This window comes from Dryobates pubescens, chromosome Z (genome assembly GCF_014839835.1).
Source record: "Dryobates pubescens isolate bDryPub1 chromosome Z, bDryPub1.pri, whole genome shotgun sequence".
Classification (NCBI taxonomy): Eukaryota; Metazoa; Chordata; class Aves; order Piciformes; family Picidae; genus Dryobates; species Dryobates pubescens.
In genome coordinates this window covers 120,258,358-120,277,140 of record NC_071657.1, presented here as the reverse complement: position 1 = coordinate 120,277,140, position 18,783 = coordinate 120,258,358, and the positions used below count along the sequence as shown (strand labels likewise).

The following is an 18,783-nucleotide window of genomic DNA, read 5'->3' as shown; positions in this document are numbered from 1 at the left end:
TCCAGAGGCCACTTCCAACCTCTACCATTCTTTGATTCCATAATCTTAGATGTTCCCCATGAGTATGGGAAATAGGAGATTGTGGTGAGGTAGTGTTCCTGTGAGCCATGCTCTGACCCATGCCTCTTCCCAGACCAAGACACTTAGAAAGAAGGTGAACATGAACAAGAAACTGCTTAGAAAGAACACGAACCATGTGCTGCTGTGTGTGGATCATGTTGCTTCCTTTAGCAAATGGCTTGGGTTTTGCATGGTCAATTTTGCTGATGTGGGGGACAGCAGTAGGTCATGAGAAGAGCACAGCGGCTGCTTAACAGGCCCTTGGTCAACAGCAGAGAGAAAAACATTTGAACTGTCATTTAAATCCAGTGTGCAGATCCTAAAGACTTGCAGACAAATCCCTATGATCTAGCTGTGCTGTAGATGCACTTGTTTTTTCCCCAGAAAACACAGAATCCTGGAATGGTGGAGGTTGGAAGGGACCTCTGAAGACCATCCAGTCCAACCTCCCTGATAAAGCAGGGTCACCCACAGCACCTGGCCCAGGATCACTGTGGTCAGGTGGGTTTGGAATCTCTCCAGACAAGAGACTCCCCAACCTCTCTGGGCAGCCTGTTCCAGCACTCCACCACCCTCTCAGCAAAGAAGTTTCTCTTTATTGTTTAGATGGAACCTCCTGGGTTCCAGTTTGTGCCCATTGCCTTTTGTCCTGTCACTGGGCACCACTGGCAAGAGTCTGGCCGCATCCTCTTGCCCCACTTGGGTCCATTTTATCTTGCTGAAAATTGAGAAGATCCCCACTCAGGCTGCTCTTCTTCAACAGCCCCAGGTCTCTCAGCCTTTCTTCCTCACAGAGATGCTTCATGCCCCTCAGCATCTCTTAGTCCTGCACAACACAGAGCTGTAATTGTCACCTGTTGGGCTTTCCCTATACCTGGTGCTTCATTTACAGTGGTGACACTTTCTCTTTTCAGGGTCTCATTAGTTACCAGAGGGGTTCCTCCTCATTCTCAGTATTTTCTGGGGCCACAAAGCAGACATGTTCTTGAAATGCAGGAAGGCATGTGGAGGGAGCCTGTCCTTTCCCTTTTCCCTAGGTGCTAGAAGAAGGAGCTGTCCCATTTTATACTGGCACTGAACCAAGCCTTGGTGTCCTCTGTCACCTCAGATGCCCTGAAGGGCACTGCAGGGTAACTGGAGATGCCTGTTTTCCTCAGTCTGCAGGAGAATCCCTAAGTTCTTCCCCATGTGAATGTAGATTCATAGAATGGTTTGGTTTGGAAAGGACCTTAAAGGTCTCGCCACTGCAGATATGGAGGTTGATGTCAAAGGATGTCTGCAGACCTGGACATGCACAACCCCTCCAATTGAACAGCAAAAGGGAAATAAATTCTTAAACTTAGGTAAATAAAACCATGAAAATAAACCATAGAACCACAGAATGGTTTGGTTTGGAAGGGACCCTAAAGGTCATCTAGACACAACTGCCCTGCAACAAGCATGGACATCAACTAGATCAGAAACACTGAATTGTTGTGGTTAGAAAAGATCTCTAAGATCATCAAGTCCCATCATCAGGTTACTCAGAGTCCCAAACAACCTGGCCTTGAATGCTTCCAGGGATGGAGGATCTACCAGCTTCTGGGCAACCTGTTCAGTGCCTCACCACTCACCAAGCAAGTTGGGGTTGTTCAACCTGGAGAAGAGAAGCCTTCTGATGACCTTTTAGGACCTAAAGGGGCTGAAAAGAAAGCTTAGGACAGACTTCTGTACAGGGTCTGATGTGACAGGACAAGAGGTGAAGTTTGAAACTAACAAGAGGGAGATTTAGAATAGAGAGAAGGAAGATGTCCTTCACTGTGAGGGTGGTGAGATCCTGTCCCAGGTTGCCCAGAGAAGAACCAGGGAATGCCCCATCCCTGAAACCATTCTAGGCTAGGTTGTTTGGTGTTCTGTTGCAGATATCCCTGCTGATGGCAGGGAAGTTGGACTAGGTCCCTTCCCACCCAACCCAGTCTCTGATTCTGCATGCAGAGATTAAATACCTGTACATTATCTCATCCACCTAAGGTGGCACCACCCCTTCTAAAAACAGCTACAGTCATACTGAGAGAACTCTTTCTGGGTTTAGGATCAACCAGACCATGTTAAGTAGCTCAGTGAAGACTCTATCATTAACAGAGCCATCAGCAAGGACTGGGCTGGACTCACCATTTTAGACTGGAAGTTGGGTAATTGTCAGTGGTTAGGGCTGGAGGTGTTCAAGGCTGGGCTGGACACAGCCTTGAGCAACCTGGTCTAGTGGGAGGTGACCCCTGCCCATGGCAGGGGGATTGGAACTAGATGATCTTTAAGGTTTCTTCCAACCCAAACCATTCTGTGAATCTATGATTCTATAAGGACTAGCATATGGTAATATGGTGCTTCAAGCCAAGGTCAGTAACAGCAAACCTCCACATCTCAGTCTAGACAAGGCTGTGGCCACATTGCAGCCATCTCACTGGAATCCCTTGGAGAAACTTGCTCCCGTTCTGTTTTCTGTGGTAGTCCAGCAGAACCACTAATCCTCTCTCTCCATAAAAGAGGATTAAAACTGGGAACATTTGCACCTTAATGCAGCCAGCTCAGGCTGCACTCTGGCTTTTGGCTGTGATCCTGTTGGGGTGAGGGCCAGGGACGCTGGTGGTGGTCAGCAGATCACAGCTCTGTCAGCAGGGGTAGCTGTTCTTAAAAGACTGTTCTTAGCTAATACTTTGTATGTTAGTTAAAAAAGTTATATCCACATTTGGATCCCTGGGGCCAGTTCTGAGTTCCCCAGTCCAAGAGAGATAGGGAATCCACTGGAGAGAGTCCAGTGGAGCTTGGGAAGCTGCTGAGAATCTCTGTGAGGAGGAAAAGCTGAGAGAACTGAGGCCGACCTGGGATGGTTCCAGACCTACTAATTGGTGTTTATACTTCTTTAACACATGAACTGATGTAAAATAAGTTGAAGTGGCAGGTAGGACACTCAGGACCCAGTTCCTTGTAGGCCCAACATGATCTGTAGGGTTTCTCTTTAGAGAGACCATGAACTACTGGAAGGAGTCCAGCAGAGACTATGAAGATGCAGAAGGGCCTGGAGCATCTCTATGAGGAGGAAAGGCTGAGAGCCTGAGGAGCAGCAGCCTGAGAGGGGCTCTGATCAATGCCCTGCAAGAGCTAAAGGGTGGGGGCCCAGAGGATATGGCCAGACTCCTGTCAGTGGTGCGCAGGGACAGCACAAGAGGCAATGGGCACAAAACGGGGCCCAGGAGCTTCCCCCAAACATAAAGAGAAACTTCTCTGCTTTGTGAAGTCTTTGTTCTGCAGTGTGATGTTTATGTTCTTAAGGACATGGTGCTTAGGGACATGGTTCAGTGGTGACCTTGCAGTGCTGGGTTGAAGGTTGGACTAGATGGTTTTGAAGGTCTCTTACAATCAAAGATATTCTGTGATTCTGTTTGCTCTTTTCTGTGAGATGCTGATTAAAAGTGCACCTTAGTAAGAAAGAGTTTTGCTTTCTAGAGTGATAGAATTGTTTTGGTTGGATGAGACCTTTAAGATCATTGAGTCCAACATTCAACCTGAGACCAGCGTGGCTGTTAAAGCAGCTTACATCAAGCTTCTTCCCATCTTTCTCCTTTCAGGAGAAGGTTTAGGTATTGATCAGGTGGATCAATATCTAAACCTGCAGAGGTGTCCACAGAGGTTTAGGCTGGTGTCCACGTAGGCCCAGCTCTCTACAGCACAGACAGGTTGTTTAAAAAGCCATGAACCAGCCTGTTACTTGTGATGGACCCATTGAAACACAAGCAGCAGTCAAAGCAGTTGGACTTGATGATCATAGAATCATAGAATTGTTTCAGTTGGAAGAGACTTCCAAGGTCATTGAGTCCAACCATCAATCTAACACTATATCATGTCCGTCAAATCATGTCCCAAAGTGCCATGTCCACATGGATTTTGAACATCTCCAGGGGCGGTGACTCCACCACCTCCCTGGGCTGCTTGTTCCAATGCCTGAATCAATTTTACTTTAGATTTTTCCATGCTGAGACTGGTAGCATGGGGTTTATATTTCTCCCCTCATTAAAAGCTTCATTATACTAATGCTATGCCACAGGAGGACGCTGTGGAACCAGAGCTGGTTTCTACAGTTCCTCTTGGTGCTTAGGTTACCACATCTCTGCTGACCTGCAGCGGCTGTCTCTGAAAATAAGATGTTCCCCTCAGGCTCCATAGCAGAAGTGCAAACCAGCTCAGCTTATCTGGCCTTTGTGCAGGGTATCAGTTGTTACTGCTGACAGGAGGCCATGGAAACTTAGTCCTGTGTAAAGCCTTGCACTGCTTCCACACCAGGCTGGAAGAAAGCTGGGTTTTTTTGGACTGAGTTGTGGGCGTGTGAATTCTCTTCATGAGTAAGGGAAGACTCTTCCCACAGCTATGTCCTTCTCCACGGGGCTGCTCTCCAGCAGATCACCTCCTAACCTGCACTGGTGCAGTTTGTTATTCCTTCCCAGATGCAGGACTCTACACTTACCCGTTTTGAACCTCATTAGGTTCTTTGCCCAGCTCTCCAGTCTGTCCAAGTCCCGCTGAATGGCCACACAGCCTTCAGGTGTATCAGCCAAGCCTCCCAGTTTGATGATATCCCCATCCCTGGAGTGGTTTCAAAGCCTTGTAGATGTAGTGCTGAAGAACATGGTTTAGTGGTGACCTGGCAGTGTTGGGTTAATAGTTGGGCTTGCTGATCTTCAAGGTCTCTTCCAGCCAAAATGATTTGGTGCTGAGGGATGTGGTTAAGTAGCTGACTTGATAGTGTTGGGTTTGATGATCTTAAAGGTCTTTTCTAACCTAAGGAGTTGTGTGATTCTGTTGTCAATTTGAACAGGGTTTCAAGCATTGTGTTGGATGAGATGTTGGTGAAAATGGCCTCATGATTTAAAATACCAGCAAATAAATCACAGAATCATAGAACTGTTTTGGTTGGAAAAGACCTCCAAGTTCATCAAGTGCAACCATCCGCCTAAGACCGCTGTGACCATTAAACCACGTCTAACTTAAGACTCTCATGAGACAGTGTCTTGGGCTTCTACAACATTTGAGGTAAAACCACTTCGGTATTCTACAGGATGAAAATAAGTCCAGGCCCTCTCTGTGGACAGGTTTTTCCAGTCATGCTGGTGTAACTCATCATGCTTTTTTGGTGTGTACAGTTTATTTTTGGCTCTGTTTAAAGCACCCATGAGGCAACATTAAACTAGGCAGTGACAGAGGACAGTTTCTGCAGTGGGTTTTGCGTAGGTCAAGTTCTACCTCTTTCCATTGACACCACAGAGTACACTGAGCAGACCAGACCTTTACTTTCACCCATGTGCATTTGGATTTAATCATAGAATTGTCTTGGCTGGGAAAGACCTCTAAGATCACTGAGTCCAACTGCCAACCCAACACCACCATGGCCATTAAACCATGTTACAAAGTGTTATGACCACACATTTCTTGAAGTCCTCCACGGGTGGTGATTCCACCACCTCCCTGGGCAGTCTGTTCCAATGCCTGACCACTCGTGCAGCAAAGATGTTTTTCCTTATATCAAACCTAAGTCTCCCCTGGCACAACTTCAGGCCATTTCACCTTGTTCTGTCACCTAATTCTAAGGAGAAAAGACCAACCCCACCTCAATGCAACCTTCTTTCAGGGAGTTTTAGAGATCAGCAAGGTCTCCTCTTGGCCTCTTCTTCTTCAGGCTAAAAAATCCTGAGCCCTTCAGCTGATTCTCATCAGACTTGTTCTCCAGACCCTTCACCAGCTTTATTGCCCTTCTCTGGACACACTCCAGCACCTCAGTGTCCTTCTTGGAGTGAGGGCCCCAAAGCTGAACCCCAGTGTGGCCTCACCAGTGCCTATTACAGGGTCACAATCACACTATTGCTGATCCAAGCTAGGGCTCTGGTGGCCTTCTTGGCCACCTGGGCACACACTGGCTCATCTTTAGCCACCGTTGACCAATTCTCCCTGGGTCCTTTTCCACCAGGCAGTTTCTAGCCACTGTGCCCCAAGCCTGGACCATTCATTGGGTTGTCCTGACCCAGCACTTGGCTGTGTTAAACCTCATTCAATTGACCTCAGCCCTGGCCAGGTCCCTCTGCAGCACCTTCCTACCCTCCAGCAGATCAACACTCCCAGCCAATTTAGTGTCATCTGCAAACTTACTGAAGGCACCTCAATCCCCTCATCCAGATCATTGATGAAGACATTAAAGAGAACTTGCCCCAGCACTGAGCCCCGTAGAACACCTCTAGTGACTGGTCACCAACTCCATTTAACTCCATTCCCCACCACTCTGAGCCTGGTCATCCAACCAGTTCCAATGTGGAATTTATGTGGTGTATGTGCAGTTTCTCTTGTTTTCTACTGGGTTTAATGGTCTGGCTTATGCTATTTTAACTTACTCCACCTCTTCTGCATCTGATTCTTCCAGTGATGGTGTTAACAGCCATTGGTCATAGTTGACAGGACGTCAAAGGAACCTTTGGCCCAACCATGAAGAAACTGCAGTGTGTGATGAGAGGGGTTTTATCCTCATATTATTTTAAAGCAATTTAAATGGCTTTAAAAGTATTTTGGGCTCTCATCCAAAGCTTCTGGACTAAGCTCCAGCTGCCAGGAAATGTCTTTGTAGGCATCATCATATCATTAGAGCTTCCAACCTACTGGCTTTCTATGATGATGTAAGTGAAGATCAACAGATGTCATCTGTCAGGACTTTTGTAAAGCCTTTGACACAGTCCCCCTCTACATGCTTATTTGTAAGCTGGAGAAATAGGGATTTGATGTGTGGAGTGTCCAGTGGAGAAGGAATTGGTTGGATACCTTGAGGATGAGCTGTTCCTTTCCTCAAGTGTAGAGACAGACTGAACATATCTTGGTACCTCCTATCTTGTTCCTTCTCCATAGATATATGGTCCAGTACCCTGTTGACTATGTAAGCTGCTGCTTTGCTCCATGGTCTACCCCTAGATGCAATCAATAAATATGTATTAGGTAATATTTGTGGTTTCTTGTAGTGATTTTGTCTGCTTCTGGGCTCCAAACAGGGAATGCAACAGAAATGGCCTGTGGAACACAACTTGCTGCCAGCAACCTTCTGTACTGGCCTCCTAGTTTATGTCTTAAGATGTTAAGGTTGGAGGAGAGAGACTGGGTCTTATCCTTCAGCACCTGCCCTGAAAGCTGGGTCTTGATATGGCTAAAATAAGTGCCAGGTTTGATCAAACCTCTTAAGGGGGACATGGTTTAGTGTTAACCTTGCAGTGCTGAGTCAAAGGTTGGACTGGGTGATTTTGAAGGTCTCTTCCACCAAAGCTATTCGGCGAGTCTGAGCATGGGGTGCATAATCTCAGGGCTACAAGATCCTTAAAGCCCTTTCCTCCAACAAAGGTGGCTGTCTCTGGGTGCTGTGGTTGAAGGTATGGATTCTTGAGAACTCTTAAACTTCAAGTTCCTCTTCTGCTTCCTGGTATTATTTCCCTTTTGCAGAAGACCACTGCCTCTGGAGGTGGTAATTTTCCTTCTGGCGGAGGTAATCTCTTGTTCCCTCCTGGTCATGACCCGCTACCTTGTTGGCTCAGAAGCTCTCCCTCATGGTACATCAGTGTCAGCTAACCCCATCCTGTGGTTTTTGTCTCCTCTGACAGTAGTTATTAATGGAAGAACACGGGGTGACCCAGTCCGAGCACATGGCCACCATCGAGGCCCACGCAGTGGCCCAGCAGGTGCAGCAGGTCCACGTGGCCACCTACACAGAGCACGGCATTCTGAGTGCGGATGAAGACTCGCCATCCTCACCGGAAGACACCTCCTACGATGACTCTGACATCCTCAACTCCACAGCTGCCGATGAGGTCACTGCCCACCTGGCTGCTGCAGGTAAAGTCAAGATGCTTGGTGGTGTTCATCTAAGTTCTCTTTGTGACCTCTTCACAAATGCTGGCTTGAGGGTGGTGGGTGATCTTGTTGTCCTGTGGGATGCTCAGAGTGCTTCCTTATCACCACAGCTTTAATAGTGCTTCTTCACTAAGGGGAGTTGGAGTGAGGTGGGGGCTGGTCTTTTCTCCCAAGGAGCAAGTGACAGGACAAGAGGAAACAGCCTCAGATTGCATCAGGGGAGGTTTAGGTTGGACATGAGGAACAATTTTTGCCCCAGAAGGGTTTGTCAAAGCCTGGAACAAGCTGCCCAGGGATTAAGTTGCAGTTCTACTCATCTTCAGTATGATGTTGATTCATGTGATGGAGCACATTCAGAGAAGGGCCACAAAGCTAGGGAAGGGTCCAGAGCATAAGTCTCATGAGGAGCAGCTGAGGGACCTGAGGTTGTTTAGCCTGGAGAAAAGGAGAATGAGGGGATACCTTCTGTCTCTCTACAACTTCCTGAAAGGAGGCTGGAGCCAGGTAGGGGGTTGGTCTCTTCTTCCAAGGAACACAAGACAGGACAAGAGGAAATGGCCTTGTACCAGGAGAGGTTTAGGTTAGACAACAAAATCTGAAGATGAGCCAGTGTGTGCCCAGGTGGCCAAGAAGGCCACCAGCATCCTGGCTCAGATCAGCAAGAGTGTGGCCAGCAGGAATAAGGCAAGGATTGTCCCCCTGGACTGGGCACTGGCGAGGCTGCACCTTGAATCCTAGGTTCAGTTTTGGCCCCCTTACTGCAAGAAGACATTGAGGTGCTGAAGCATGTCCAGAGAAGGGCAACAAAGCTGGTGAAAGGTCTGGAAAACAAGTCTGGTGAGGAGCAGCTGGGAGATTGATGGTTGTTTAGTCTGGAGAAGTGGGGGCTGAGGGGAGACATTGATGCTCTCCATAGCTCCCTAAAAGGAGGTTGCAGTGAGGTGGGGTTGATCTCTCCTCCCTAGTATCAGGTGATAGAATGAGAGGAAGTGGCCTGAAATAGTGCCAAGGGAGGTTTAGGTTGGGTATTAGGAAAAATTTCTTCACTGTGAGAGTGGTCAGGCATTGGAACAGGCTGCCCAGGGAGGCGATGGCATTCAAGAAACATGTGGCCATGGCACTTTGGGACATGGTTTAATAGCCGCAGTGGCGGTTACATTGATGGTTGGACTCGGTGACCTTAGAGATCTTCTCCAACCCAAACAATTCCATGATTCTATGGTCTGCCTCCCTAGCAGAAAAAATGCAGGAAAAAAAAACACTCCCAGACTTGTCTGACCCCTTATCAGACCTTATCTGAGGAGTAAAGCTCTTGATGTTCTTGAGTAAACCTCTGAAGTTCCACCACCACCCCACTGAGCATCCCACACCCTTTGCTTATTGATTTTTCTCTTCTCAGCTCCTGCAGGATTTTTTTCGTCCCCCTTTCTCTTCTTGTACATAAAGTTTTAAATCCATAGTGGTGGTTGCAGGAGGAGATCTGATGGCTCTCACCTGCAGGTCCTCTTAGTGCAGTGGATTCCCAAGTGGGCACCTCAAACCAGAAGCTTCTCTTGGGCAGGCAGTTGCAGTTGATTCATAGAATCCTTGAATGGATTGGTTTGGAAGGGACCTTGAAGATCATCTGCTTCCAACTCCCCTGCCCTTGTCAGTATCGCCTTCCACTAGACCAGGTTGCTCAAGGCTCATCCAACCTGTCCTTGAACACTTTCAGGGAGGGGGCATCTACAACTTTCCTGGGCAACCCATTCCAGTGTCTCACCACCCTTACTATAAAGAATTTACAGTTTGGGCACGTCCAGTGCAAATCTTGCCCAAGTATCTGACATGGTTCATCCTTTGCTTCTCCAGAGCAAATATTCTTGCAGTACTCCACAGGTATCATTCTTATTCTTCTTTTCATGAGCACCTGGTCATTGGAGCACTGCTGCTGTGCCTGCTGTGGTGGGGTGACACTTCAGGAGTTTGTTACTGATTAACAAATCCTGGCTCCGTAGTGTCACCCCTAGCTCTGTCCATTGCCATGCCCCATCTGCCAGAGCAGCTGCCTGGAGAAAAGAGGTCATCAAATGCTACGTCCATTATTATCAACCAGCTTCCACTGGTCAGTAGCACAGAATGGTAGGAGTTGGAAGGGACCTCTGAAAATTGAGCCCAGCCCCTGGACTTCTGGTCCAGAACCTAAATCTTTGTTAAAGACAAAAACATGGTGGTTTTAGGACCCCTGATATCATAGAATCAATAAGGTTGGAAAAGACCTCAAAGATCATCAAGTCCAACCTGTCACCCAACACCTCATGACTACTAAACCATGGCACCAAGTGCCACGTCCAATCCCCTCTTGAACACCTCCAGGGACAGCAACTCCACCACCTCCCTGGGCAGTCCATTCCAATGGCTAACAACTCTCTCTGTGAAGAACTTTCACCTCTTAACGTACAGAGAGACTACACACACAGCAACTGAGATGTGCTCAGGACTTAGAGACAAGTTGTTGAGCCTGTGTTAGACCCCCAGGGCTCTTTGACCATGCACTTGCATCCAGAGATCAGATAGAAGCACGATCCATGATGTGCTGTTTGGTTTACTTCCAGTTATGGAATCCTAGAATGGCTTGGGTTAGAAGAGACCCTTAAGATCATCTAGTTGCTACTAGACCAGATTGTTCAAGGCCCTTTCCTACCTGCCTTTCAATACTTCCAGGCACAGGTTACTTTGTGCAACCTGTTCCAGTGCCTCTCCACCCTCCTGGGGAAGAATTTCTTCTCAGTATTTCACCTAATTAGTTTAACAAAACTTCTCCTTATCTAGAGTTTGGTCATGAGAGCAGTAGGTGCTTCCCTGCCATGATTCTTGCTGTAGGAGCTCTGGATTTTCAATTTCTTTTCTACTAGAGGTGATCTTTAATCCCTGGGGAAAGCCTTGGACTCCTGGTGCTCTAGCTGAAGTGTCCAAGCAGGTTTCATGACGTTCTACCTAGTCTTCTCTCCTGCCACCAGGATCTCCTCAGCTGCAGTCAGTTTTTGAAAGTCCTGTCATACTTGAGGGTTTTTCAGCATGTTTGGAAGATAAAATACATCATGATGTGATTGTGAGGAAAAGTCTGTACTGAACTCCAGTTTGGGTTGGAGGGGACCTCCAAAGGTCATCTCCAACCACCTCTGCAGTAAGCAGGGACATCGTCAACTAGATCAGGCTGCCCGGAGCCCTGTTGAGCCTCACTGTTAATATCTTCAGGGATGAGGCCCCAACCACCTACCCAGACAACCTGCTCCAGTGTTCCACCACCCTTATGGTAAAGAATTTGTTCCTAACATCCACACTAAATCTGCTTGTCTCTAGTTTGAAGCCATTACCCCTCATCCTGCCACTACAGGCCTTTGTAAACAGTCTCTCATACGTGACTTCCATCTGAGACTGAGCTGGGATTTGCCAGACTGGGCTGTGGAGTCTTTGGATATCCCTCTGTGATGCTGGAGAGGAGGAATCCCAATTGCGGAGGAGCTCAGCAGGGAATTTAGGTCACTTTGGTCTGCTGAGGAGGAGGCCCTTGGGACCCAGCCCTGAGTGGGGGGGGCAATGACAATGTCCTCTTTGGCCAGCTCCTGAGCTCCATGTGGTGATTCCACCTTTTGTGGTTTGATTTGCAGGTCCTGTGGGGATGGCAGCAGCTGCTGCGGTGGCGACAGGTAAAAAGCGGAAGCGGCCACACGTCTTTGAGTCCAACCCATCCATCCGCAAGAGGCAGCAGACGCGCTTGCTACGGTAAGGAGTCCCGCCAGCACCCTGACACCTCCATCTGCAGCCTCCAAATGTCTGCAGTGCCCTGTGTGGTGGGGCTGCCCACAAGTTGCCCAGCTTGGGGATATTTTTTTTTTGGAACCCAAAAGTTGTGGTTTTAGTTTGAAGGAACGAGTTAACCTGCAGCTCGATTCATCTTCAGCGGGGTGGTGTTTTGTTTGGTGGAGCATGTCCAGAGAAGGGCAGCAAAGCTGGTGAAGGGTCTGGAGAAGTGAGGAGCCGACGAGGGACCTCGCGTTGTTTAGCCTGGAGAAAAGGAGGCTGAGAGGAGACCACCTGGCTCTCTACAACTCCCTGAAAGGAGGTCCGAGCCCAGTGGGGGTTGGTCGCTTCTCCCAAGAAACAAGTGAGAGGACAAGAGGAAATGGCCTCAAGTTGCCCCAGGGGAGGTTTAAATTGGACATAAGGAACAATTTCTTCCTGTTGAGGGTTGTCAAGGCCTAGAACAGGGTGCCTAGTGCAGTGGTTGAGTCCCCATCCTGCAGGGGTTTCCAAGCCATGAAGATGTGGTGCTGAGTGACATGGTTTAGTGGTGACCTGGCAGTGCTGGGTTAAGGGATGGACTCCATGATTTTAAATGTCTTTTCCAATCAAAACAATGCTTTGATCACCAGGACTGATATGGTGGAATCCACCCCAGCTGTTGACCAGTTCAGTCTCCCATGGCAGCATTGCTTTGTAAGAGATTCCTATTGACTTTAAATAGGAATTGACTTGAGAATATGGGGCTGTAGCCCCATCCCAGATCCTCAGTGGCACAAAAAACTTTTCTACATCACACACACACAATCTGTAAATTTCTGCTTTATGAAGTGATCCTCTGTGTGTGCACCTGAATTTCCTTTGCCACTAAGAGCCCCTTATGTCAGCTCCTCACTAAAGACTGACCCAGCCTGGAGAGCACAGGGGGAGAAGACTCAAGAGCAGGTTGCTGAAACATCATCTTTGGATTTAGAAACTTGCCCTGCAGCCACTAAACATTCCCAGCCCTTCAGGTGTAGCGTTACAGGTGCTTTGAGGCTGTCTGCCCACCTGGTGGCCACCGAGGAGCACTGGTGCTGCACAGGCTTTGCACAGACCTGCAGAGATCACCCACACCTCCATCTGCAGGAAACATTTGTCAGTGCTGGGTGATTTTTATTTTCAAGGTTTTGGAACAAAGAGATTTTTTTGCTTTTTAAACTGGTTTAGATTTGATTTGAACGTTGAGGGCACTAAACCATGTCTCTTCTAGAGAAAGACTGAGAAAATTGGGGCTTTTTTAGTCTGGAGATGAGAACACTAGGGGGATGGGGGGGGCAGATCTCATTGGTGCTGATCAGTGCTTAAAGGGTGGGTGTCAGCATAGTCTTTGTTCAGTGGTGCCTGGTGACAGAACAAGGGGCAAACTTGAAGAAGTTCCATCTAACCATGAGGAGGAACTTCTTTTGTTTAGATGTGACAGAGCACTGGAACAGCCTGCCCAGAGTGGTGGTAGGTTCCAAACCCACCTGGACGTGTTCCTAGTGACCCTCTCTAGGTGACTTCATCTTGGCAGGGGGGTTGGACTGGATGATCTCTGGAGGTCCCTTCCAGCCCCTACCATTCTGTGACTCTGCAACTGGGGTATGTCAGAGGAGCTGGGGTATTTGTCACCTCATTTCTTGTTGGCTGCCTCCTGCATGCACATTTGATGTGCTGGAACAGCAGTGGCCAGAGTTTCACCTTTTTCTCCTTCCCTGCTGTTCAAAGTCTTCTAAATTGATGAGAAATACAGTTGGTTTCCTTTTGTTCTGCTGAGTCCCACAGCACCCTTTGACCATCATCAAACTGGAACTAACAGGAGCAGGAGCAGTGTTATAAGTAATTCCTGAGGAGTGAACTCCATCCTGTTTTCACAGCTCCATCCCTTTTTTCCCCTCTCTTTCCCCCAACTCTGCTGACCCAGCTGTGCTTATTGCAGTGACTTTGAGGAGCCAATTCTTTTCTCTCTTGAAATGTGAGCAGTATTTTAAGAAACACCCATTTCAACACCTATTTTCAAGGCCAGGTTGGATGGGGGGGCCTTGAGCAACCTGGGCTAGTGGAAGGTGTCCCTGCCCATGGAGGGGGGGTTGGAACTAGATGATCTTTAAGGTCCCTTCTAACGCAAACCATTCTAGAATTCTATGGTAAGAATTGTTTCTTCTCCCTTCATGTAACTACTTCATTTTACTCCATGTAAGATACTGATGAAATACATCTTTTTTTTTTTTCTTTTTTTTTTTCACTTTGATCAGTTTGACCTCTTTTCCCTTCATTTTTACACCACCGTGATTCTGGGATCTCTGCATAAATGGTTTTGGTGTTGGTGCTTTTTGGCTACACGTCTGCTGCTACAGCAGGGTCAGAAGTTATACAATGCTAGAATGGTTGTTGCTAGAATGTTGTGTTGAGGGACACGTTTTGGCACGTTTGGTATGGTTGGACTGGATGGTCTCAAAGGTCTTTTACACCCAGAATGATTCTCTGCTTTCCGATACATCCTTTCATCCCTGGAGACATTCAAGGTCTGGCTTGATGGGGCTGTAAGCAACCTGATTCAGTTGCTGACTGCACGGATGGGTTAGACAAGAAGACCTTTAGAGGTTTCTTCTAACCCAGTGCATTCTATGATTCTGTGATGGAACATTTTCTGCCTGCAGAGAGATCACTCCAAAGGGCCTTGCTGATGTGGCAGTTGTCCGGATACCTGAGTTTTCTTTGCTGAGCTGTTGCAATATTTCTCCTTCTTGCCTGTCCTGCAGTTGTAGGTTGAATTCTTCCAGTTTTGGGTTGAGCAGGACTTTGATCCTAGAGAGCTGGATTGCAGCATTGTGAGACTGGATGTAATCCAACCCGTGTGTGATGAATTATTCAAGTTCTTTGAAGGTTTTGTGTTGCTAATAGAAGACAGAGTGGACGTACAGACTCTTGCTGTCTGGTGATTTCTCTCTTTTCATCAATGGAATAAAAGAAAAGGAGAGAAGGGAGAAGAATGGACATTTGAGCTGCTGGGTGACTCAGGGAGCACAGCAGGCTTGCAGGAGCAGAGGAAGAAGTGATAGATGTGCCTAATCTGAGCAGCTGGTCTCCATTTCTCACCTGGCTTGTGAGTGGGTCACGATAAGAAAGGGAATTGACAATGCAAAGGGTTGTGTTTCTCCAGGGCTTTCAGTGAGACCTATTCACTGTGTCATGCCTCTGTTGCAGGAAGCTCCGAGCCACACTGGATGAGTACACCACCAGAGTGGGCCAGCAGGCCATCGTCCTCTGCATCTCCCCCTCCAAACCCAATCCTGTCTTCAAAGTGTTCGGTGCTGCCCCCTTGGAGAACGTGGTAGGTGTCACTAAGAAAAGCTGTCCGGAATTGTTCACCAGTCCTGCAGCTTCTCTCTGCTCAAGACAGCCTTGAAAGCTTGGTAATGATCTGAAGGTCATGTTTAAAACCCTAGAGAAAGGAGTTTGACCTGGACAGGCTGGACAACTTGGGGAGAGGAACCTCACAATGTTAAACGAGGACAAGGCTAGGGTCCTACACCTGGGGAGGAGCAACCACCTGCACCAGTTCAGGTGGAAATTAAGCCTATGGAGAAGGAACTGGGGGTGCTGGTGGATAACAAGTTGCCGTGAGCCAGCACTGTGCCCTAGTGGCCAAGAAGGCAAATGATCTCCTGGGGTGCATGGAGAAGCGTGTGGCCAGCAGATTGAGAGAGGTTCTCCTCACCCTCTCCGCTGCCCTAGTGAGGTCACATGCAGAGTCCTGACTCCAGATCTGGGCTCCCCAGTTCAAGGGAGACAGTGGAGGCTGGGAAGCTGCTGCGGGGCCTGAGGCCTCTCTGTGAGGAGGAAAGGCTGAGAGCCCTGGGGCTGTTGAGCCTGGAGAAGAGCAGCCTGAGAGGGGATCTGGTCAACACTCAGCAACAGCTAAAGGGTGGGGAGCAAGAGAATGGGGCCAGACTCTCATAAGTGGTGCCCACTGATAAAACAAGGGGCAATGGGCACAAACTGGAACCTGGGAGGTTCCATCAGGAGGAACTTGTTGGCTGTGAGGGTTGGTGGAGCCCTGGAGCAGGCTGCCCAGAGAGGTTGTGGAGTCTCCTTGTCTGGAGAGCTTCCAACCCCACCTGGCCATTGTGATGCTGGGCAAGCTGCGGTGGGTGCCCTACTGGAGCAGGGAGTTGGTCTGAATGATCTCCAGAGGTCTCTTCCAACTCCCATCATGCTGGGATTCTATTAATCTGTGAGCTCAGGTTTTATGGGCATGAGGGCAGCACTGAGGTCCTGTCTTCTGCCTACTGCATCTCAGCAGGGTTGAATCTCCTGGATTAAAGATCAGAGGGAGCAGGTAGTGATGAGGTGTCTGAACTCACCTTGACTGTCAGTGCTTGTACTTTCTTGCAGACCAGGTATTAGATAGAGCAGATCCTGACCGTGATAAGTCTTGCTTCAGAACTTTTAATCCCATAAATACTTCCACTTGCCAGTGTTGCTTGATGTTTCATCAGCAGCTCTTGGATACGGACAGGTCTTCAGGGCCAGTGGGTATTTTTGTGCTCCTTCTGTTCTGGAGCACCTTGGGGATGGTGGCTGGCCCTGCTTTTCCTTACCCTCCCTTCTCCTGGTGCTCCTTACCTTGTTTACCTGAGCTTAATGACTCCCCACAGGTACGCAAGTGCAAGAGCATGATTCTGGAAGACCTGGAGTCCGCGCTGGCAGAGCATGCTCCTGCCCCTCAGGAGGTTAACTCAGAGTTGCCACCCCTCACCATTGATGGCATTCCTGTCTCTGTGGACAAGATGACCCAGGTAAGCAGCCACATTTGACATTTTGAAGCCAAGCTTATGTCTACATCTCCAGGGAATGCATTTGATCTCGTCTATCTCATGGGGTCAGCAGCTCAGATAAGAGTTGGATGTGAAGCATCGTTGCTGCTTGTTTTCCACATGAGGCAGCAGAGATTCTGGTAAGGACAAGAGCTCAGGCTGCTGGACCATCCATAGAGTCATAGAATTGTTTCAGTTGGAAAAGACCTCTAAGATCAGCGAGACCAACTGTCAACTTAAGACTGCCATGACCATTAAACCACGTCCCTTGAGCTGTTTTTGTCACCTCCTGTATCTGTGAACAGGGGTGATCCCTGTTCCCCACTGTGCAGTGACTTCTAGGCACTGAGGTCACCGTGTTGCAGTATGGTAGGGGTTGGAAGGGACTTCTGGAGATTGAGTCCAACTCCCCTGCAGGAGAGCTTGAGAGGGACTTTGACAAAGGCATTGAGTGACAGGACAAGGGTTAATGGATTCAGACTGGAAGAAGATGGATTTAGATTTGACATTAGGAGAAATTCTTCTCCATGAGGGCGATGAGGTATTGAAACAGGTCACAGTTGTGGAGATTCCAGTCTGGAAGTGTTCAAGGCCAGGGAAGTTGGAACTAGGTGATCTTTAGGGTCCCTTCCAATCCAAACCATTCTGTGATTCTATGAAAGCATCTTAAATTTTGTTTTGTTTTGTTTTTTTTGAGGGAGTATCAAGATGGAAAGCTTAGAGGCTTTGGGCAACACAAAAAGAGCTGTTCTAGTAGAGCAAAGATGTGCAGATTTCCTGTGCTCTGAATGCAGTACAGCCACTCCTCCCAGTTTGGAATCATCAGCAAACGGGCTGAGGGTTCACTCTCTCCCTTCATCCAGGTCATTGAGGAAGATATTGAGGAAGGCTGGAATCTGAGTGGATTTTCCCAACCCAGCAGCTCTTTCTTCTTGTAAAATTTTCAGGGAGGAAGATGGGACATGTAGTGCTTAGGGAATAATTTTGTTGCTGAAACCATCCTGCTGCACAAGCAGAACTGGCTCATTTTTGTGTAGGAACCTTGAATCCCAGAGCTGCCAATGTGGCTCTTTGAATTTACTAGCAAGAACAGATCTTTTTCAAGGGAGATGCACAAAACCCTGTGGAAACCCAAAATACACAGGACCATAAATTGGACAGCACAATAAAGAGGAGTGGAAAATGGACACCTCTGCTTTCAGCAGGTGTCAGCAGGCAGGTGGGAGAGGTGTTAGTTCCTCAGCAAGGAGATGAAAATAACTCTCATTTTAATTGCTCTCCTTCCCTGCTGGTCTTCAGGGAAATAAAGGGCTTTGCTAGCCTGAGCAAAGATGCTCTGTCAACTTGTGAATGGAGAACATCACCCACCTTGGCTGTGCAGTTTAAAAAAAAAAAGGGTTGCAGTGGTGCTGCAGCCATCACAGGGAGAAACCTCATTGCTTTGTGGACTTCAGCTACGTCACCGCTGACTTTGCCCTTAAACTCGTGCTCCATTGCTAGCTAGTATGAAGGAGGTAATGTTGAGGTCAAGACTTCACTCAGCTCTCAGCAAGGTCACTAGAATTTGGTTTTGCTTTTCTGGGTGGGTGATTCAGCCCTTCGTCTGATGGGATTCCATCTAAACATGATGAAGAACCTCTTTCATTTAAGGGTGGCAGAGCACTGGAGCAGGCTGCCAGGAGAAGTGGTAGAGTCTCTGTCTCTGGGGACTTTCAAAACCTGCCTAACTGTATTCCTGTATGGCCTGCTCTTGGTGGTCTTGCTTTGACAGGGAGATTGGACTGGATGATCTCCAGGGGTCCCTTCCACCCCCTACCATTTTGTAATTCTATGGGTTTGTAGCTCAAAATGTCCCTTATATAGGCCAACAGAGTTTATTTGGGCCTCTCAAAAACCATCTTCACTTCTGGTTGCCTCTTGTCCTGCAAGATGTGTTAGCAGAAACAGCAAATAACTTTGTATCTCTGGCACTTTATATGCAGGAGAAACCAAACTTAAAAAAGTGGTCACTACACTTAGTTTGTGGCTGTCAGGTCTCCTCCATCAAGGGGCAGGGGCAACTTTGCAGTGCTGGACCCTATTAAGGGGTGTGAAACTTGCTGGAGCTACCTTTTGGCCCACCTTAGAGGTGTGGTATGGTGGCAACCCGTGTTTCTGCTCTCACAGCAGGTCATTGTATTGGTCTCCAGTA

General features: G+C 48.1%; 1 protein-coding gene across 1 annotated transcript in view; it reads left to right on the top strand.

Annotated features, from left to right (window-relative positions):
* The window catches only part of NRF1 (nuclear respiratory factor 1), a 77,833-nt gene that overhangs the window by 9,978 nt on the left and 49,072 nt on the right, over positions 1-18,783 (top strand). Inside the window, exons 2-5 of the mRNA XM_054178663.1 lie at positions 7,719-7,950; positions 11,619-11,733; positions 14,980-15,106; positions 16,434-16,574. Of these exons, the coding sequence (XP_054034638.1) occupies positions 7,728-7,950; positions 11,619-11,733; positions 14,980-15,106; positions 16,434-16,574 (606 nt within the window). The 5' untranslated portion in view covers positions 7,719-7,727. The remainder of the gene's footprint in view (positions 1-7,718; positions 7,951-11,618; positions 11,734-14,979; positions 15,107-16,433; positions 16,575-18,783) is intronic.